Genomic DNA, 23,602 nt, shown 5'->3' with positions numbered 1-23,602 from the left:
CAACCTGAATTAATCCCTGGAATGCACATGGTAGAAAGAGGGAATTAAATCCCACAAGATGTCCTCTAATCTCCATTCCAGTGCATGTACACACCCATGCACACAAAATAAATGAAGGTATAATTAAAACAATTTAATAATGAGCTGTATGACAATCATTTGCACAAAACTGAATCACCAGCAATTCTGAGGTCCTGAACCTCAGAGTTTAATTTACTTTAAAAATAGCTTTAAAACATTAAGTATTTCACACTAGAAAGCATTTAACTATCAATAGCATGAAGATTTTAGCCTAAGAAACCAATTAAAGCCATTAAATTAAAAAATTAAAAAACACACACAAAAAATTAGTATTGTTACATATAAAATAAATAAGAAAAATACATAAATAACCGGGCGGTGGTGGTGCACGCCTTTAATCCCAGCACTCGGGAGGCAGAGCCAGGTGGATCTCTGTGAGTTCAAGGTCAGCCTGGACTACCAAGTGAGTCCCAGGAAAGGCGCAAAGCTACACAGAGAAACCCTGTCTCGAAAAACCAAAAAAAAAAAAAAAAAGAGAGAAAGAAAGAAAGAAAAAAATACATAAATTATCCCATACATATAACCTCTAAATGCTACACCTTTACCTTTTCCATAATTTCCCCAGCCCTTTTCAACTGCGTGCTAAATTTAAATAGTGGAATAGTCTACAACCATCCCTGTCCGTTTATTTATTTTGACGTTCCACACCGCTCTTGCACTAATGTCCAAGTCTGCCAGCCTAACTACACTTAGACATCTACATCACCTCAACTCCAAATTTCTACATTCATCTTTAAATTCTTCCTAGTCAAACAAAAAAAAACAATTGCTCTGAAAGAATTAACAAAAATGTCCCCTCACTGTGATTTTATTCTGTTCCTTTATCCATTTATGTGCCAGCCATAACACACACCTATAATCTCATCCATTCAGTAACGCTGAGGCAGATCATAAATTAAAGTCATCTTGGGAAACACAACAAGACAATACCTCAAACAAACAGACAATAACAACAAAAAAATTTCATTATTCTCTATTTTTAAATAACACTATGAACACAGAGAAACCCTGTCTCGAAAAAACCAAAAAAAAAAAAAAATAACACTATGAATAGTACTCTTATCATCTTTAAAAAGTTAATACAAAAAAATTATTAGTTTTTTGGTTTTTTGAGACAGGCCCTGGCTGTCCTGGAACTCTCTCTATAGAACTCAGAGATCCACCTGCCTCTGCTCCTGAGTGCTGGGATTAAAAGCCTAATGCCACCAACCACTAGGCTAGGTATGTTTTTATGGTTGTTGGTTTGTTTTTAGTAAAATATCAGTATCTTAATGGTTAAGTTTAACTAGAAAAACACAGGGCTGCAGAGATGGCTCTGCAGTTTAAGAGCATGGCATTCTTCCAGAGGATCTGGTGCAATTCCAGCACCCACACAGTCGCTCCCAACCATCTCTAACTCCAGTTCTGGGCAATCAGTTGTCCTTTTTTGGTCTCTATGGGCAGTGCAAGTACATGGTACATGCAGGCAAAACACCAATACACATTAAAATAATAAATGTAAAAAAGAAAGGCAATGAATCTATAAATTAGGAATAGGAATTAGACACCAAAACCATCTATGGAGGAAAAACCTGGAATTGGGAAGTAGCTGGGAGTGGGGGGGGGGGGGGGGGCGGGGAGCACATGGGGCAAGGATACATATGAAGAAAAGAGCATCAAGGAACTAACAAGGCAGTTTAACAACCATGAGGTATATCAGGCAGCTTTTTCCTGCAGGACACCCAGGAAAAGCAGCTAAAAAACTGAGAAGTAAAACAGGGTTTTTCATAGGCAAAACTTACAAAGAGTTAAGGAAGGCATGGGTGACCTCCTTGTTAATGGAGAAAATGTAACATCTATTAATCTAATAATGGCTTTATAAGACTCCAGGACCAGTTGTGGTGGAAAATACATTTAATCCCAGTATGAAGGAGGCAGAGGAAGGTGGACCTCTGTGTTCGAGGCCAGTCTGGTCCACAGAGGGAGTTCCAGGACAACCAGGGATACACAGAGAAACCCTGTCTTAAAACAAACAAACAAACAAGAATTCAGTAGTCCAACCTGATCTACTGAAACCCTATCTCCAAAAAACAAAAACCAAAAATAAATAAATAAATAAGAACTCAGTAGTTCAGCCTGGTCTACTTATGAGTTCCAGGACAGAGCTATGTAGAAAGACACCATCTTAATAATATATATGAAATAATGCAATAGTCATGGAACTGGAGAGATACACTTGAAGCTCTTGCAGAGGATCTGGGTACGCACGCGCGCGCACACACACACACACACAGAGCACATATACCTACATATGCAGTCAAAGCACTCCTACACATACAGTAAATAAACCTTTAAAACAATCTACACCAAAACAGTGAGAACAACGAAGAATGATGTGGCTCAGGTGAAGAATGACTGCTTTATGGGTTCAAAGTTCAATCTCCAAGGGCCGCCACGAAAGGTAAAACAACAACAATTACCCGCAACAGAATACTGAGAACAGGTAGTTTTAGTAAGCCTGACTGATAACTATTGTTAAAAATACTACAAATATGGAATAAGTAATATGACTTAGACAAACTAACTGGATCAGATATTATATAATATTTTAATTTACTATAAATTGTATTGGAAAATAATGATTATTTAAGTCCTTACCTATTTTGAGACATAAACTTGGTAACTACGGACAAAATTTGCTGTCAAGAAATTCCTTCCAAACACTAAATATTGTTTAGTTAAAGCTCCCTACTTTGTAGTTTGTAACAGTTTCCTAATTCTTGAATTTTCACAATAAAAAGTTAAATGAAGGAGCCACACATGGTGGCACACACTTTTAATTCCAGCACTGGGGAGGCAGAGGCCAATCTGATCTACACAGTGAGTTCCAGAACAGACAGAGCTACATAGTGAGACCCTGTCTCAAAACAAACAAACAGAAAAGTTAAAGGAACTGGAAAGATGGTTCAGAGGTTAAGAGAACTGGCTGCTCTTCCAGGACCCAGGTTTGATTCCCAGCACCCACATGGCAGCTTAAAGCCAGCAATCTATAACTCCAATACCAGGGGATCCAGTGTCTTCTTCTTTTAGAGCCTTCTCAGGTATGAGCATGCATGTGATGCAGATGTTCATGAAGACAAAACACCCATAAACATTAAATAAACAATATTAAAACTAATAAGAAAAAAGCACAACAAAAATGATACAAAATGTATACTTCCATAATGGAGTTTTTGAAAAGTCAAAGATCAGGCAGATGTGGTAGCACATGTCTGTAATCTTAACACTTGGAGGCCAAAGGAAGAGGAATGCCATGGTTAGGCTACATAGTGAGGACCAGGGCAGTCAGAGTTTATATAGCAAGACCATGACTCAAGAAAAAAGTTTTTTAAAGAAAGGGGCCAATAAGATGGCTTAGTGAGTAATGGCCTTGCCACCAAGGCTGACAACCTGAGTGTGATCTCACACGGGACAGGGAAGTCCTGCAAGTTGTGCTCCGATCTCCAAACGAGTCAGGAGGATGTGCTTTTCTGAGGTCTGTACATCTCCAGGGAAGCACTAAAAGTAACAACTGGCATCAGATATTAAGAGGACAAGGAACTTGTATTGTAATACCTAGGATAATCACTAACTGAAAAGTATAGAACAGGCATTACTTCTAAACCAATAGAAGAAAATGGATTTTTTTTTAAAGTCAAATGAAGACAACAAATTGAAGAGAAAAAAAACCCACAAAAACAAACTAAGATAATACTGAGACTGACAAATTATAGCTCTACTGGAAAATAAGTGCAGATGATAGAAGGGAAAAGAACAAAACATTAAAAAGGATGACACGAAGAGAGACAATAAACAGCACTTCTATCAGACAATAACAAACTGCTAAGTACCGAGGTACAATAGGGCACTGTTTCGTAAGTAAAATGAAACCACAGAAACAAATACAAATGAGTTATTAAAAGATGTTATCAACAGTACAAGAGATTACAACGGGTGTGTTTTATCCTAGTCACAGAGACCAGGAAGAGCAGGGTAAGTGGGCACACTGCAAGTCTGAAAAATAATGTAGAGAGGAAGAGGCAAATGCAATGCCTGGAGTAGAAGAACCTGTTCAAGACTGTTATCTCAGGATGAAAATAAGAAGGAACCCGGTGTGAGCTAAGACAATGCAAGCTTAAACCTGGGAAATGGTTTCAACAAGACATCAAGCCAGTCTGTAGCTCAAAAATAAGAACAAATACAATCAAACAAACAAACAAAAAACCCTCTAGCTACAACACAGTGAATGATTTATAGAACAAGAATCAATGCCGGTTGTGGCACACACCTTTACTCCCAGCACTCGGGAGGCAGAGGCAGGCGATCTCTGTGAGTTCGAGGCCAGCCTGGTCTACAAAGCGAGATCCAGGACAGACTCCAAAGCTACACAGAGAAACCCTGTCTTGAAAAGAAAAAGAATCAATGTAGATAAACTAGTTAGGAGCAACTTCTGACATTCAAGCAACAATACAAATAAACAGAATCAAGATAATGAAATTGCAGATTCATCCTTTACTAAGGGCTTACTCATTGCCAAATGCTTTAATAAACAGAGGAACCAGAGAACACACAAAGAAAAGAAAAGAAAATCCCCACCATTGAGCACTTCCAATTAAGAAGAGTCAAGCCTGGTATGGCGTATGTATTTTTAATCCCAGCACATGGGAGGCAGAGACAGGCAGAGACAGGCATGAGTTCGAGATCAGCCTGCTCTACAGTGAGTTCCAGGACAGTCAGGGATACACAGAGAAACTCTGCCTTTAAAAAAACAAAACAAAGAGTCAAATATCAAACAAAGTATGGAGGAGAGGTTGCCCCACTGTCCACAGAATCAGAAGGGACTACATTCCAGGTAAAGAAATCACCCGACAAGAACTGGACTCCCTGTGACTGACATATATAGAGGCCTCAGTATCTAGTGACAGCAGTGAAAAGTGCTGGGTAAGAGGAAGTCCAGGAGATGAGTCAGAGATACTGTGCCTTCTTGTATTCCTGCTGATGCTGGTGCAGAGGCCAGGAGGAGGACAGCCTTTACCCAGAGTTCCAAGTATGTGAGAGGCCCTCTCCAGGAGAAAGGTGGAAAGCAGAGGAACTAGTTCCACATAGAATCATTCATACCCCCCTTCCCACAAACTCCATGAAAGAAGATGTATATTTGCAACTGTATTTTCAGAACGCAAGCAAGTGCCTGGCACGAAGCAGACCTGAGACAGCTATGTTGTCAAGAATAAATGAACAGAATAGGTAAGGCCAAAATTTCCTATCTAATCTAAAGATTTCAAATGTGTTTATATGAAAAAACAAACCAAACAAACAAAAAACAACAAAAGCAGTAGAGCTAGTCACAAAACAGTGCTAAGAAACAGCACAAACAAGCAGATGAGGTGGGACATGCCTGCCGTCAAGCACTGGGGTTGCTGACGCAGTATCGAGGTCATCTGTAGCTACACTGAGAATTCAAGGCCAGCCTGAGCTAATTCAGACTGAATATGAGGGGTGGGTTGGGAGGGCAAGGTCTTCTTTTCCGAAGGTCTAAAATTCCAGCACTCAGGTGGCAGGGGCAGGCAGAATTGAGTTCCACTATGCCAACCTGGTCTGCATAGTAAGTTCTGGACTAGCCAGAGCTACATAGTGAGACTTTGTCTCCAAAAACAAACAAACAAACAAACAAATAAATAAATAATAAAAATTAAAAAGAAATAAAAGGGGTGTTAGAGAGCCCAAGTAGTTTTGTCACTGTCAAATTATATTTAACTTCTAATAACTTTTAAATAGACTATTATATTCTAAAAAGTTGAAATAAAATTTATAGCATTCAAAACCACAAGACTTTAATAAAAATTATAATGTGCAACTAAACTGAGTTTGGGAGAGTCTTTTCAAAATTTTTTAGCATATTTGCTTAAAGAAATGGCAATGTTTCATCCTATAAAATCTTGTTTTAGGGCTGGAGAAATGGCTCAGAGGTTAAGAGCACTGGCTGTTCTTCCAGAGGTCCTGAGTTCAATTCCCAGCAACCACATGGTGGCTCACAACCATCTCTAATGAGATCTGGTGCCCTCTTCTGTCATGCAGGCAGACATGCAGAACACTTTATATGTAATAAATAAATATTTTTAAAAAATGTTTTTAAAAAAATCTTGTTTCAGGGCCATTTTACTTTTTTAGAGTTACTTTTAAAAGTCATGAGGTCAACAACATGGACTACTATGCATGTAAGTGCTAATGCAAATTAAAGCCCAAGTTGACCTCCAGCAGCAGTTCATTCTATGTTGACAGTGAGAGAACACTTTGCCTGTTAGGATACTGTTACTCGTGGACTGAAATGCTGAAGAAACCCCTCCCCCATTTTGTTTTTTTGCAAAAATCAAGGTATATTCTAGGGTTTCCTGGTTGACCTCAACAGATAAACTGAGATGATAGTCTTAGTTCAGAAATGATCTGAATGTAGATTTACAGTCTACGTGTACAGCTGGCTAAGTGAGATCGCTTTCACAGTTCTGCACGTATCCCATCGGCTCCCCATTAGTCACTGAACTCTTAAAACTGGTATTGTAACATTATGACAATGTTTTGCGCCAATTTTATAAACTTTACAGTGCAATATGTGTTCCTTTTCTGAGGCAAACCAAAGGTATATTTCTCAAGGTTCTGCTGCTATCAGCAGCGTTGATGGAGGATTTTTTTATACATTTGTAATAGATAGAAATAAACCAGAAAAAAAGAAGAAAAAAAAAGTGGTGGAGGAAAAGGTGAACACTGCAAGAATACCCAAAAGGGCTGAGAGTTGCAAACGCCAAGAATGGCTTTGCATAGTAAATGGAATAGAACAGCTCTGAACTATAGCTTACTTTTCCTGGTTTGGTCTGACAGAATGATTGAATGCTTTTGTACAAAAATCAGAGCCTTAAAAACAAGGATTTGGTGAGATTGTAAAATGGTGTGCCACTTTGTCAAAACAGTTTGGTGGTTGGTCAAAATGCAAAACATTGTTACTCTGTTACTCAACAATTCTACCCTTAGGAATATATCCTCAAACTACTGAAAATGTGCACCTATGAAACATGTACATGAAGGTTTACAGCAGTGTGTTGCTAATAGTAAAAAAGTTAAAACAACTCAAATAGCTATCAAATACTGGAGAGAAATAAAATGTGGCTTATTCATACAATAGAATATTATTAAGACATAAAAATGAATGAGAAACTGACAGATTAAATGACTTTGGTGAACCTTCATAATTTCATTTGTAGATCTTTCCATTTCTAATTTATAAATACATTTGGGGTTATAAATTATAAATGTACTGCCTCCTGTCAACATTGTATACTTCTATTTGATGATTTCTGTATCAAACATTATATGGAAATGTTTCCAAGTATTTTCTGTATTAACTGTGAATGAATAGAACAAAATAAATTGCCTGTGATGGAAAAAAAAAAAAAAAAATCTTGTTTTATTATATTTATTTTGATAACACATTCAATGCAAAATGTATAGCTATTATAAAGGAATAATTTGCAAACTGGGCCTTCAAACAATGCCACTTTGAGCCATTATCAGCTCTCCATGTAGACATGATAAAAGTTTGTAAAACACTCCTTTAAAATATAATTATGTTTTTAAAAAATGAACATTAATTATTCAAATCCAACTAAAATTTTTACAATTATTTATATTCTAAAATTTAAATTGGTAAGTTCTTAAACCACTTACAAAAATACATACCTTTCTCTAACAAAGTCTGCTAGTTCTTTAGTTGATATCTGTCCATGTTTCATATTATGGTAGAGAACATCAAAGCCATTATTTTTTTCCCCCTGAAATTCAAGACATAAACAAAAACAGACATAAAAAATGTGAAAGTACAATAATGCTACATTAATTATAATACAACTCCTATGTTCTGGAAGCCATTTTTCCCTAAGCTAACAACTGTTAAATGATTACATAGTATCAAGGCAATTCCATACCTTTGATAACATTTATAATTTACTATACACAAATTCTATAAACATGCAAAAGTGTACAATCAATGAAATTAATTCTGAAACTTTAAGAAACACACATCATAGTTTCAGAAATATAAACTTGGACCTTTTTAAATACATCACAAAACCTCACTATACCTATTAAGAGATTCTGGATCATTTATCTCAAGAGTTCATGCTTTAAAATAACTAAATCCTAGCTCAGCATGGTGATGCACACCTTTAATCCCAGCACTGGAAGGTAGAGGAAGTTGGATCTCTATGAGTTCAAGGCCAGCTGGGTCTACATATTTTAAAGTTCTAAGTTAGGCAGAACTACAATGAGACTTTGCCAAAACAAAAAACAAAAAAAAAAAATGAAGTAAGATAAATCCTGACTTTTGAGTCCAAACAGCATAATAATGACATAAGCTCTGAACCTCACGAAACACTTTGTAATTCCTATTCAATTTTTCAATAAACTTAACTTGAAAAAAAAAGCATAATTTTTTTTAATGATTTCTTTTATGTGCACTGTTTTGCCTGCATGTATGTCTGTGTGAGGGTGTCAGATCCCCTGGAACTGGAATTACAGACAGTTATGAGCTGCCATGTGGATGCAGGGAATTGAACCTGGGTCTTCTAGAAGCAGTCAGTGTTCTTAACCACTGAGCCATCTCTCTAACCCCAAGATTTTTATTTCCACAAATAAAAATTTAAAGAAAGATAAGAAACAGGCTATTGCTTTATCTCCAACTGATGGAATAGTAATAGAATTATACAAATATATAATTCCTGAAAATCTTTATGCTATGTAACCCTGTAAGTTCTACATTATTAAATCATCACAAAGGAAATACCTAAAATGTCCATTTAACCTGTAAAATAAAGACCATGACTAACAACTCCCATATTTATGGCATAAGTTTTTAATTTTCTTAAATGAAAATAAAATGAAGAATGAAATATATTTGTTGGATATAAATAAAAGCAATACTATAAGCAAGTATCACAGGATCGGAAATCTGTTTTCAACAGTCCACCAAAAACAGGAAACAGGAACTTCAATCAAGCTGAAGTAATCTCCAATAACTCTTAGCTTGTAAACATCAAGTACTTTGCCACACATACAACAAATGAAAATGTTACATAAGACAATATATTTTCAATATCCATTTTTATCTATGAGGAAAATATAAAACTATAGCTTCTTATGAATCCAACATTTCCATTGGGTTTCAACAGGTTTTCATATTTAAGAATATTATTAACTAACTTAGATTTTTGTGGGTTTTTTTTTTTAACTTATGTTGTTTTTCAAGCCATTTTTCCAGTCAAAATGAGAATATTCTTTCAGCTAACCATTATCATTATTAGCCTGTAATAAGCAAAAACAATATCGTCTTGTAGATGTAGAAGCAATAGACAAAAAGCAAAGGATCTAAATTTTCCAAGGGATTCCATCACTTGAATATAACGCACAAACTACATGTGCATGACAAAACTACCCACCAGCTTATAACTGAGTTGGAAACCTTTAAATAAACAGAGATATAATACAAAACCACAAACCCCCAAGTCTGAGGATCTCATGCCCCAAGGTTCTTATTCGCACATAATACAATTTAAACTTAAATCAAGTACACAATGTGCATTATAAATATTTATAAGGATAGCCAGGAGGTGTTAAGCTCAGTGGAGGGTACAAGACTCTTGGTTCAATCTCCAGCCCCCTACTCCAAATGTGTGTGAGAGTGCACGCACACATATTTAAAAGACAAATCAGGGGTGGAAGAAAAGGGCTGCTACCAAACAAATATACAGATTATTATGATAAATATTTACCAGACTCACAAGGAAAATAACAATACCTCTCATGCTGTAAAGGGAACAAGAACTTGGAGACCATCTGGTAAGCCCCTGAACAATACAGCACCTAAACATTAATCAAGGCAATGCTCATGGGTAGAGCTCTTGCCTAATATGCAAAAAGCCCTGGGATTTGATCTAGTTGTCACAAAAACAAACAAAAAATGACCCAGGTGTGATGGTGATGGCTTGCATCCCCACTAGTGGGGAGGCTGGAGCAGAAGGGTCTCTACTCCAGAGCCAACCTGGGCTATATAATGAAACTGTCTTAAAAATAAGCAAATAAAATGAAACAAAAAGCTGAGTTACATTCAGAATCTATGTTCCAGATGAAGAGCCCCTGAAGTGGGCCAGAGGGATGGCTTGGTGGGAAAAAGCACTTGCTCTGCACCATCTAAGTTTGACTCTCCAACACCCACGCAAAAACTAGAAAGCCTGCACATGGACAGAACCCCAGCACTGGGGACAAAGAAAACGAATCCCAGAGCTGCTGGCCAGCCTAGCCAAAATGTAAGTTTCTGGTTCAGCAAGATGCCCCATATCAAGACAGGAGAAGAGCAGTAGAGCAAGACACCCAAGGACCCTGCCTGGACCCCCCCCCCCCAATGCACGCAGGCACACAGACCACACACTCTCCTAAATGCACCTTACACAACACATACGCTCTGGAAAAGCAAGCTACTTATTTGGGAAAGACAGATATCTGACTTAGGAAGTCCCAATGGACAATGAGGTGAGGTTCGTTTACTAGTTTCTATGTAACACAGCAATACTACCTTCAGATCAGTTCTGTCTACTTCTTCCCTTAGGGTAGACACTAATGCCATAAGGATCTTAAAAAGTACTAAGAACAAAACCTTGCGTTTACTATTTCATCCTACTTGGAAATTCACTAATTTACTCATATCAAAAAAATGTAGTGCTGTTAAATGTGGTGGCACATGGCTTTAGTCCCCACACTGGGAGGCAGAGACAGGTCCATCTCTGCAAGTGCGAGGACAGCCTGGTCTATATAGTGAATTTCAGGCCAGCCAGAGCTACACAGTGAGACCGTCTTAAAAAAAAAAAAAAAAAAAAAAAAAAAAAAAAAAAAAAAGGATTGCTCCAGACAACTCTAGCTATCAAATTAATACAATTTTTTAATTTCACAAACCTATTAATACAGTTATTTTTTATCATGAACTTTCACTTCGTTAGAAACCAAACAAAATTTAAATAGTTCAAATGGGTTGATATGTACAGGACATACATATATATATGCAAGCATGCTTTTCAAAAGAACCTTCAAAGTTGAGACGTCTAACAAAGAACATAGGTCTTATTTTCACTCTATCAAAAAGTTACTGCATAGCTGGGCATGGTGGCACATGCCCTTAATCTCAGCACTTGGGAGGCAGAGGCAGGCAGATACCTGAGCTTAGGGCCAGCCTGGTCTACAGAAGAGTTCTAGGACAACCAGGGTTACACAGAAACCCTGTCTCAAAAAACCAAAAGAAACCCCATCTCAACAAACAAAGTTACTGTATTGGCCTGGTAAGAGATAACAGTGCAGTAAATACACACATACATTTCACCATCCATTTTGGAGAACCAACCAATTTTCAGAGCAATCCATTTTCGTCCCCACAAATAAATCCATTTCCAAGTGGCTAAATTTTAAAAGTAGGTATTCACTCATCATTGGTAAGCTCATTTTCAGCAGGCTTATTTAATGTGAATCACACTTATGAGTAATGTAAATGCTTATGGTCCACAAAGAAATTTTGCATGTACATTTATAGCAGCAATATTCAAAATAGCTAAAAGGTAGAAGCAATCCAAATGTCTATCTAAGAAATACACTAAAAATGCAATATATCCATATGATAGATGATGATTGGGCCATAAAAGGAAAGAAACAGTGACAGATTCTACAGCATTGGTGAACTTTGAAAATATTATGGTAACAGCTGGGCATGGTTAATTCCATGCACTTTTAATTCCAGCACTCCAGAGGCAGAGGCAGGTGGATGTCCAGGCCCACCTACAATACCAAGTTCTGGTCTACAATAGCAAGTTCCAGGACAGCCAGGACTCTGTAGAGAGACCCTGTCTCACAAAGACAAAAAGAAAGGAAAATATCCGGGTAGGTGAAAGAGGTTGATCACAGACCACACACTTACATCAGGACTTCATTCACAGCAAAGCCTAGGGTAGGGAGGCCAATACAGAAAGAGGCAGACATGCTTGGGGGCAACGTGGTGAATAAAAACGTATAAAGATTTCCTCTTGAGAGGATGGAAATGTTCTGAACTATCCGAGAGGATGGCTGCTGCTCTAGTTTGCTCTCTGTTGCTAATGATAAACACCATGACCAAAAGCGACTGAAGGAGAAAGGTTTATTTCAGGTCACACTACACTGAGGCTGAAGTCAGGGTAGGAACTGAAGCAGAACCACAGAGAAGCACTGCTTACTGGCTGGCTCTTTGCTCATGCTCAGTTAACTCTCTAGTTATTTATTATTATTTATTGGTTGGTTGGTTGGTTTTTTTTTCTGTTGTTTGTTTTTTGAGATAGGGTTTCTCTGTGCAACAGCCCTAACTGTCCTGGAACTCACTCTGTAGACCAGGCTGGCCTCGAACTCACAGAGATCCATCTGCCTCTGCCTCGGGAGTGCTGAGATTAAAGATGTGTGCCACCACCAGACACATCAGCTAGCTCTCTTATCAATCAAGACAATCTGATGGGGTACTTCCTCAACTGAGACTCCCTCTTCCCAGATGACTCCAGGCTGTGCAGAGTTGACAACGACAACTACCCAGCACAGTCACACACCTACATTACCAAAACCTCCTGAAGTGCACTTCTTTTACTTACATTTTTATTATTTATTTGGGAGGGTTGTATGGAACTGGTCAGTCAACTAGAGGGCCTTCTGAGTACTACTCAAGAGCTCTGTAAGAACTGTCACTTTAGTGATTACTTAACAATAAAACTCACCCTAGGGAGCTGGAGACCCAGTTCAGCTGGCAAAGTGCTTGTCTAGCATGCACCAGCATTAGGTTCAATCCCCAACAACACATAAACTGGGCATGATGGCAAATGCCTATAAATACTAACACTCAGAAGGTGGAGGCAGGGGACTCATAAGTTCTAGGTCATCCTGAATTACAAACATCCTGAGTTGAAGGCCAGCCTGGGCTACATGAGACCCTGTCTCAAAAAGCAGACATACTTCTACTAGGAAAAAAATAAAAATAATAAAAATAATAATGCAGATACACATGCAAAAATGTATACTTCAAAAAGTTGTTTTTAAAGAACAAAGTAAATTTTTTATAAATGTATTTCCTCTCCATAGTTATCAAGGGTAGACCTATAGCTAGAATTCAACTTCAACTTACCCTTCATACTCAGTTGAGGCCAGTCTGGCCTATATAACAAGTTCCAGGACAGCCAGGGCTATATAAAGAGACCCTGTGTCTAGACAGACAGACGGATGGATAGATGGATAGATAAACAAATAGATGAATCCACCCACCCATCCATCCATCCATCCATCCATCCATCCATCCTTGGCAGAAACTGTCATTCTTAACTGAGCAGCTTACCATTCCTGGTCTGAGAAAGACAGTTATGATGAAGTTAAGATTTTTCACTGTGCATGCTAGGCAAGCATTATCCTCAGATCACAGATGGAATCTCTATCTGCCGATCTCAAAGCATTTCACAGAGGTAGTACTCTCATTCATTGTCTGCTGATCACGTCCTGGGAGAAATCACAGTTTATTAAAGCCCAATCTAAGGGCTGGGACAGCAATGCCTTTAATCCCAGCAATCTGGAAGGCTGGGGGATCTGGATGAGTTCCAGGCCAGCAAAAGCAAGACCCTGTCTCAAAAACAAAACAAAACATAAAAAGAAAAACAAAAAAATACCAATCAAAGCAGGTATTTAAATCAAGTTGGAGGTGTAGCTTACTGGCAGAGTGCTTGTCTGGCATTTGACAGACCCAAAAAAGATATTCTTACAATCATACAAGCCTTTAAAAGGAAAACACATTTCCCGAGACTGCAGTTAATAGTTTGACATGTATTATACCACATTCAGTTTAGTGAAAATAAGACTTTATTATGCATATGGACTGGCATTATCAATTAAACTGAAATTTAGCTAAAAAAATACACTATAAAGTCAAGTCACTGAAAATGTTCAGGCTTCTTCTAGTCTAAAACAGAGTAAACAAGCAAAGTAACTTTGAAGTTTCTAATTAAAAAGTTTAGACTGGGCACAGTGGCACAGGTTTTTAATCCTGCACTCCAGGATCTGCATGTTCTAGACCAGCCAGGGTTGCACAGTAAGACTACAGACCAGAAATTAAGTCACATATTAAAACTGTATCCTGCCTAATGCCAGTGTTCTAAAAGTCCTCCCTCTGAATTAAAAATAAGCAGACTAAACCACTCAATTTTTCACTTCCAATTTCTCCTGAGATTAAGCAAAAATACAAAATAAAATACTCTTTTCAAAATTCTAAGCACCTCACGATAAAATTCAGTGCATTTTAAAATTTAATTTTTAAAAAGTCAGCGTGTCACATGCCTGTAATCCTATCACTCAGGGGCTGAGGCAAAAGGATCATGAATTTGTGTATAGTCTGGGCCACAGAATCAGGTTTGTTTTCTTTTATTTGTTTTGTCTTATTTTAAAGTGAGCCTAAACAAAAAAAAAAAAAAAAAAAGTGAGATCCTATCTCAAAAACAAAATACGGGGTTGAAGAGATAGCTCAGCAGTTAAGAGCACTGGCTGTTCTTACAGAGGACCTGGGTTCGAATTCCAATTCCCACAGTGATTACCTGACACCTTCTTCTGATCTCTGTGGGCACTGCATAAACATAGTACACAGACAATGCAAAACATAAGTCTTTCTTAGAAATACTGTAATTTTAGAATGTCTACTAATCAAGCCTAATTGAGCTAAGTCAACTGAATCTGTAGCTGAATATTCTGTTTGTTGCAGTGATAACAACTTGGGTATGGCTAACTACTTAAACAGTCATACACTAAGACACGTCACTTTGTGTATGCATATGCTTGTATGTGTACAGGTTCTTTGGAATGATAAAAAGTCATAAGTGACTGTGTTTGGGGGACCATAACGGCTGGAGAAGAAGGGAGATTTTATATTTTAGTCTTTTTTTTGTACCTTTTACGTATCAACAGATATAAAATAATTTGCAAGTTTGTTAGTACACAGTAAACACTTCTGTTATGGAATATTAGTTTAAGATATGTTACATTCAGGACTGGAGAGATAGCTCACTTGTTGAGAACATGTATTGTTCTTACAGAGGACCTGAGTTCAATTCCCAGCACCCACATCAGGTAGCTTACAAAAGCTTGTAACTCCAGCTCCAGAGGATGGCCCTAACCTCAGATACACACACATATATAGACATACATACATGTACATGTAAATAAATAATGAGAAGAATATTTGGGGGAAAAAAGATGTGTTACATTCATTTATGCTGTGGCACATTTGTTTAATGATGCAAAGATGTGTTGCATTCTTTTATGTTCATTTGTTTAACTCTGTGAAGCTGTGTTACTGTGTCTGCCTACAACACCTGATGGTCTAATAAAGAGCTGAACTGCCAATAAGTAGGCAGGAGAAACAGGTGGGACTGGTGGGCAGAGAGAACAAACAGAAGGAGAAATCTAAAGAGGAGAGCAAGAAACGAGAAAAGGAGACGGAGAGGAGGACACCACGGGCCAGTCGCCCAGCCATACAGCCAGCCATTGAGTAAGAAGGAAAGATAAAAGAATAAAAAAAGGTAAACAGACCAGAGGCAAATGTAGTTAAAAGTGAAACAGGATAATTTAAGTTAGAAAAGCTAGCTAGAAACAAGCCAAGGACAGGCATTCATAAGAATAAGTCTCCATGTATTTATTTGGGGGCTAGGTGCAGGCCCCCAAAGAGTTTAAAAAAAAAAACAAAAAAAAACAACTACTTATTTCTACATATATGTCCACATATGTATAGTATTTAATTTTAGTACATCATTTGATGGGATCATATTCTAAGCAAGAATACCAAACTATAATATTTATAACTTTGAATTAATAAGACAAGCTTCTATTTTAGGTTTCCACAGTCATATCAAACTTTTCTTTTTTAAATAATTTATTTATTTTCATTTCATACACATTTGTGTTTTGCCTGCATGTATGTCTGTGTGAAGGTGTTGGATCCCCTGAAACTGGAGTCACAGGCAGTTATGAGTTGCATTTGGGTGCTGGGAATTGAACCTGGGTCCTCTGGAAGGAAGAGCAGCCCGTGCTCTTAACCACTGAGACATTTCTCCAGCCCATATCAAACTTTTCTAAAGTTACATATTTTTTAATTTTTAACTGGAATAAAAAAAAAAAACCCAAAATGTATTCATCTCTCATCTGCAATAGTAGATTTAAATTTGACAATCAAACAAAAATATAATAAAGGTTTACACTCCAAAGTCCAATGAATAGACTAGTACAGATTTTTCTAGAAGCATTTTAATCCTCCCATATTTATCCATATTAACTGCAGATCAGAGTGGATAACCAAGTGCTCCAATTCAATTCAAGACTAAAGTCTGATGATGCCAATGAGACAGTGAATGAAATGAGACTGTGTACGGGTTACACAGAAAGACTAAAAGGGAACAGCTTTGGGATCAAAGCACCTAAGGCCACTTATCTGTCAATGTTTGCTGTTGAATGAGACACTCTGGAGAAAGTTTCCTAATTCAAAACATTATGTTTATTGTTTATTATAAAGTAACATACACTAAGGAATATGTGGCATGTTACAGAGACTAGGTTTACTGTGTAAAATGATATTTATAATGTATTAAATACAAGTCTGTCATGCTTATTTTCCTGTAATTATTGTTTGTGGAATTACTTCCTTTAATGTTTTTACTGATGAATAATCTAGGTTTATACAAAAACAGTCATTTTAATGATTATAGTACAGTGTTTTTACAGATAATCTCAGTATTATAAAGCAGTACTTAACTCTCCCTAAGCAAGATGCAACCTAAGAGACAGTGAAATACTGGACAGCACCCTTTTAAAGTTATGTGATCTGCTAAAAAAACGCTAACATTTGTTTTTACATATTAAGAGTAATGATGTGGATTACTTTTCACAGGAAAAATATTTTCAGCTTGATTATCAACTAGCACTATGCTTTATGGCAACAGACTTATCAGCAACAAAACATCTGTTATGTAGGAAGTCTCTGAGCATGTTTTTTTCTTTAAAGTACAGTATTAAGGAATTTTTAATTTAGCAGTTTCAGTTAGGAAAAACTATAAAGAAAAAGGGAGGATGTGCTGCTTTCAAGAGAGCTTGAAACATGTTTCAATGAGTCAAGCTTTCCTCTAACAAAACGCCACAATAAAAGGTCTGTCTTTATAGATGTAGGGAGAATACCATTCACAGGTTGTTTGGTTAGAAACTTAAACTTCAAAGTTTTCCATTACCTCATGTTGACCAGTTTTTTTGAATTGATTCTATGTGTGTGTATGTGTATGTGTGTATGTGTGTGTGTGTGTGTGTGTGTGTATGCATATGCATGCATGCGTTTTCCACATACAATATGTTTTGAACTTTGACAAGTTTGATTTTCTTACCACTCTAAATACTGGAGGGAATAAATATTAAATTCTCTACTTTAAGGAATTACTTCACAAATGACCCTGGACTATGTAAATTGCAAGATGTTTAACATAGAGAACTGAGACCCTTCCAGCTAGCTGCTTAGGTAACACCTAGGCTCTCCTAGGTCCTTCTGCCTCCTCTGGGAGCCTTTACTGCTCTAATTTAAAACTTTCAGCCCCAATTCCACACTGGGAAATAAAGGCAACGTATTTTTAGTCTATTTGACTATTTGTTCCTAATAACAGAAATGAAGACAAAGACTGAAACAGAAGTTAGATTTCAGGTATTCCAATTATTCGTGTTCCTCTATTAAGGCGGTCAAACAAGAAGCATGAAAAACATGTACAAAAATATCCAGAAAGGCATTCTCTAAAATAGGCAAAAACAAGGCACACTAATGTCCAACTGACAGAAAAACTCTGAAACAGTAGGAGACAATTTGGAATTGTTAATAAACTTAAAAATATTAGCATGTTTTTTAAATATGTATTTTTATTTTATGTGCATTGGTGTTTTGCCTGCATGTATGTCTGTGTGAGGGAACTGGAGTTACAGACAGTGGTGAGTTGCCATTTGGGTGCTGGGAATTGAACCCAGGTCCTCTGGAAGGCCAGCCAGTGCTCATAACTGCTGAGCCAACTCTCCAGCCCACAAACCATTCTTTAAAAAAGCTTTTCTTAGCCAGACAGTGGTGGGGACTTTAATCCCAGCACTTGGGAGGCAGAAGCAGGTGGATCTCTGCGAGTTCGAGGCCAGCCTGGTCCACAGAGTGAGTTCCAGGACAGCTAGGGCTACACAGAGAAAACAACAACAACAAAAGGAAAGCTATTCTTTTCAAATTCCATTTGTCTCCCTGGGGGTGTGGGGATGCCTATCTGCCAAGGCAAACAGAGGGCAGCTGTGGAGTCTTTCTCCTCCTACTACACAAGTCTTGGGGATCAAGCCTGGAGACAGGTCTTAACCGGCCTAAGAACATCAATCCCCATCTTTGTAACAGTGTTCTAAGTTTCCACTAAAGTGTATGGAGTAATCCTAAAATTCCTATGGAAATGGAAGGAACCCCCAGAATGACCAAAAGCTTCTTTTAAAAAAAAAGAACTTGTAGGACTTATTTCCTGCTTTCTGACTCCTTATACAAAGCTGTATGAAACATTATAGCAGCAGCTGGCACAAAGTAGACAATAGAATAAAACTGAGAATCCAAAAATAAACTCATATATTCATGGTAAAGTGATATCTGAAAAAGATGCCACCAAAACCCAATGAGGAAAGAAGACTTGAAAAAAAAGAAAAAAAGATGCTGGAACAAATAAACATATACTTGCCAAGAATGAAGCTGGACTCTTTCTTTGAACACACAGGATTAAGTTCAAATGGATCACAGAAGGAAATAAGGAGCTTAAACTACGAAACCTTATAAGAGGTTAGGTTACCCAAAAGCCTCTTCGGATAACAAAAGTCGAGGTGACATAAAAGTGGATTTCACCAAGAGTTCATTAAAATTAAAAACTGGACTGATGTTACCAATAAAATAAAAAGACAGTCTTCAGAATGGAAAAGGTATTTCCACACCACCTACTTCTGAGTCGCTGCAATGACCTCAGGCGGCGGTGGAGCTCCTTGTACCGGGTTTTCTCCTCCACAAGCAGGATGGCCCACAGCAGATCTACTACTCAGGCAAGTACTTTGACAAGTACTTTGACAAGCACTACGGGTCCTGGCAGTCAATGTTACCCAGAGAACTCTCCACACAAGTACCAATAACTCATCTGAAGAGGAGTGGAGACTGAGTGTCCAATAGAATGTAGAATGAGTTCACTACATGACTCATGAGCCAGAACCACATATTCTTCTCTTTAGAGGACCTCTTCCAAAAAAAAAAAAAAAAAAAAAAAACAAAGCAAAACAAAACAAAAAGTACACCTGGGGATCACCTAATCTTTTTCAAATTTAATGTACATGTGCATATAAGGTAGTATTCAGTGAATACTTGAAAAATGCACAGATCTTTCATCCATACCTGTGCATGAACTGTGTTTTTCACAGCAAGAGTTCAAGGCAACTGCAAGTAGGTTAAATTGTTAAAGATAAATTTTCTTGTAGTTTTTTTTTTTTTGATAAGTGTCTGTTTTACTTTACCTGTTGCTTTTGTTGAATAAAGCTTGTACACTGCATTAAAAAAATAAAGAAAGGGAGGAAGGTGGATAGAAGGTAAGTAGGTGCATCTAAGGGTCGGGAATGGTAGTCAAGCCTTTAATCCCCACCACCTGGGAGGCAGAGGCAGGCGATCTGATTTCAAGACCAACCTTGTCTCCATAGTGAATTCCAGAACAACCAGGGCTATTTAAATAGACACATCTCAAAAAACAAAAACAAAAAAGAAATGTGCACCCAGAGCTGATAGAAATGGCAGACATCTATATTCCCAGCATTTGGTAGGCAGAGGCAGGAGGATCAGAAAACCAGGAAACTGTCTTTAAAAAGTGGGCAAGTGCTGGAGCAAGTGCATGAGCCTGGGGAGGTGGGGGTGGGGGAATCCAGAAGATAAAAAGAATTCAATAATAACAAAAAGGCAATAAAGATAATCCAATTTTAAAAAATGGCAATGGATCTACAGTTATCCCAAGAAAAATACTTAAAATAGGCAGTAAGAAGAAGAAAAAAAGTTCAACATCCTTAGCCACAGAAAAACGCCAATCAAAAACACAAGATGATACTTAATGTCCACCATCATCATACTATACCACAAAAGATGTGTTGGTGAGCATATACCCCAGACACTGCTGTGCATTTGGACACCGTGGCAACCTCTCTGACAAACCTCTCTGACAGTCTAGCAGTTGACTGAACTAGTAATACAGTTACCATCTACTTCTTGGCCCTTTGGCTAATCAAGTGCAAACACAGTTAATCATATGACCCAGTAAATTCCACTCCCAAAAGAAATGAAAACGCGTGCTCTGACAAACATGTATAAAACTGTTCACAGCAGTATTACTCATAATAAACAAAGAATAGTTATGATGGGTACCAAACATCCACCACCAATGAATGGATAAAGAAAATGTGGAATGGAATATTATTTGGCCACAAAAAGGAATAGAATACTAAAATGTACAATCTCGTGGATTACCTTTGAAAATATTATAGTAAGTGAAATAATGCTGTCATAAGAGCACCATTATATGCTGGGTCCAGAAGAGACAGATCTGTAGAAGCAGAAAGATCAGTTGCTCAGGGGCTGGGGCAAGGGGCAAACTGGGAGTGACTGCTAACACGTACAGGATTCTTCCTGAGGTTATGAAATTGTTCTAAAATTGACTGTGGTGATGTCTGCACAAAACAATGAGGAACTCTTCGCAATATGCACTTTAAATGCATGCACTGTACACATGAAAAAGGAACCTCAATAAAAACCGCTCTTTTAAAAAAACACCACGGCGTACAGATGTTTGTGGGGAAAGAGTTATCATTCGAAACAAGTAACTATGTATGAAGTGATTGTATTACTGAGCAAGCCCATGCTTGAGACAGAATTAAGAATCTGAGAGAGCAGTGGCTGGCGTGACTGGAAGCTGACGCCTTTCAACACTTCTACACCTTACCAAACAGAAACTGCGGTGGTATGTGCAATTGTCGGACCATAAAAACCGAGTCCGGCCAAGATGCCTAAGTAAACACGTTACTTTCCTGTACTTGCCATTCTCGGGCAAACAGTAAGTGCACGCCGCCAGCACTCCGCAGGCAGACCAGGGGAGTGCGGGGAGAACGAGGAAGGTCCCTGAAATCCAACTTCCACGGGCTTTGTGAGCAGGCCCGGAGGCAAAGTCCTGGGCGCAGCCCCACGAGCCGAGCGAGCCGCGCGGCCCGGAGGAAGTGCCCAGCCCGCCCGATCGCCCGCCCGATCGCCCGCCGGACCGCCCGCCCGCCCGACCGCGCACGGACTCTGCGCGGGGCTCCGGGCCTGCGCCGCGGGAAGCAGACCCGCAGGGCGCCCGGCTCCCGCGCCCGACGCCGCGCACGCCCCGTCGGCGCTTTGTCCCCGCCCGGCGCCGCGGGCCCTCGGGACTCCCCGGCGCGGCTCCCGGGCCCCGCGCAGCTGCCAGCCCGGAGGACCCGGTGACCGGAGAGCCTCGGCCCCGCGGGAACTCGGCCGGCCGGTCCCCGGGCCGCGGTCTCTCTCTCGCTCGGCCGCTTCCAGAGCCGCCGCCGCCCGCCGCGCACGCAAAGGCCGCGGGGGAGAAGCCGAAGCCCGCGGCGTTTCCCAACAACCCTCCGCTCACCCAGAAATTCTCCACGAAATGCGCCATGACCATCGTGCCGCCGCCGCCGCCGCCGCCGCCGCTGCGCCGGGTTCCGCGTCCGCACCCGCCCGCCGCTGTGTAAACACGGACCGGCCTCCACGGCGCCCCCGCCTCTCGCCACCGCCGCCGCCGCCACCGCCTTCTTCCCAGAGACCGCCCGCCGCCCTCCAGGGCGCATGCGCCACCTAGCGGCCGCCGCCGCCGCGGGTCGAGCTCCCGGGCCCCGCCGCCCCGAGTGCGCGTGCGCGCGGCCCGGCCGGGTCCGAGCGTTCGCTGGGAATGTGCAGAACTTAAAAGTCTCTGCGAGGCGCCCAGGCTGGCGGGAGCCGGGCGACCCACAGGCCCGAGGGGTGGGGCGGGGAACGGGGAGAAGGGGGCGGAGCGAAGGAGGCCCCGCCCACTCGTGAGTCCAGCGCCCCGGCCTTCGAGGATCTCCAGCAAGACCCAGGGCTTGGCAGGCTGGGAGTAAGGAAACTTGGCCGCTGGCCACCCCGAGGAGACTGGGAAACCTTTGGTCAACAGGGAGCCTTCTCCTTGACTGGGAAGTCAGATCCAAAACAAAACTCCCCAAGGCCGGAAAGGGAGGAAACGCCCAGTGTCGCCGGCAAGACTCAGGCACTGCTGCTGCTGGTCACAAGGGAGCCAGCCAGCCTGGACCGCCTGCCGAGAGCAGGCGTGACCCGAACCGCGACCCTGTTCCGGGCTTGTTCACAAAGCCCACGGTAATCTTACCAACTTGTACACTCAGGGAAAAGACACAAGTTTTAACATGCCTCGGCCTAATGGAGCAACTAAATCCCTTGCTTTCCCAAAGCAAAAACTTGAGAGGTCTCAAGTTCATTAAGCCAGGTCAAAAATCTACAAGTCTGAAGCCAAGCTCCACAAATAATTTAGTGTAGTTTTAACTACAATGTGCACACCGCGCCTCCTAAGATCTTGTTTTCAAACATGAACAAGATAACACTTTTTTCATGGGAAATCATTTTCCTCCCTGAAAGTAAGAACCTTGCATTGTTTTTCATATGCATGAAATGTAAAAAGATAACTAGATAATGGATATCCTCCATAAATATTCATGTTATGATAAGACATCTATGATCTGCTCTAAAGTATTTCATAGCAGTGAGGCAAAAGACTACGGTAAGATGAAACGAGACTGGCCATGATGTTTGTGGTTGGATGGTGGGAAATGCTGGTTTCATATGCTACTTTAGAAGATTTATGTGTATGAGTGTTTTGTCTGCTTGTTATGTGTGCACTCCATGTTTTGTGCCTGGTAGCCAGTGAGGCCAGAAGAGATTGTGGGACCCCCTGGAACTGAACATACAGACAGTTATGAGCCACCAGGTGGGTGATGGAATTGATTGGAGTCCTCCGCAAGATCAGTCCTGCTCCTCACCACTGAGCCAACTCGGCAATTTTTTTTTTTTATATGTTAACTCTTCTGTTTCTTTAAAATAAATATTTGGTTTAGTTCTGTAAGCCGTCGGTCTAGTTAGATTATCCTTGATACTGAAGATGTAAGAAAATCCTGCCAAAAGGAGTAAGAAAGTGCATCCTGCAAAAGAGGTTGACATCCAGTTCCTAATATCACTTGGTGCTACCCCCTTAGATGGAAGAAGGGCGCCTGAGTTCTAGGCATTAAATGACTGTGTGTGTGTGTGTGTGAGAGA

The 23,602-nt window shown here is 39.8% G+C and overlaps 1 protein-coding gene across 1 annotated transcript in view; it reads right to left on the bottom strand.

The window, feature by feature from the left end:
- Fcho2 (FCH and mu domain containing endocytic adaptor 2) overlaps positions 1-22,122 on the bottom strand; it is a 106,009-nt gene extending 83,887 nt beyond the window's left edge. The window contains 3 exon segments of the mRNA XM_037209479.1: positions 7,828-7,919; positions 21,909-22,088; positions 22,090-22,122. Of these exon segments, the coding sequence (XP_037065374.1) occupies positions 7,828-7,919; positions 21,909-22,088; positions 22,090-22,107 (290 nt within the window). The 5' untranslated portion in view covers positions 22,108-22,122.
- Between the last annotated feature and the right edge of the window lie 1,480 nt (positions 22,123-23,602).

The sequence above is a fragment of the Peromyscus leucopus genome, chromosome 11 (genome assembly GCF_004664715.2).
Source record: "Peromyscus leucopus breed LL Stock chromosome 11, UCI_PerLeu_2.1, whole genome shotgun sequence".
NCBI lineage: Eukaryota > Metazoa > Chordata > Mammalia > Rodentia > Cricetidae > Peromyscus > Peromyscus leucopus.
The sequence above is the reverse complement of the archived record's forward strand: the minus strand, read 5'-3'. Positions and strand labels throughout refer to the sequence as shown.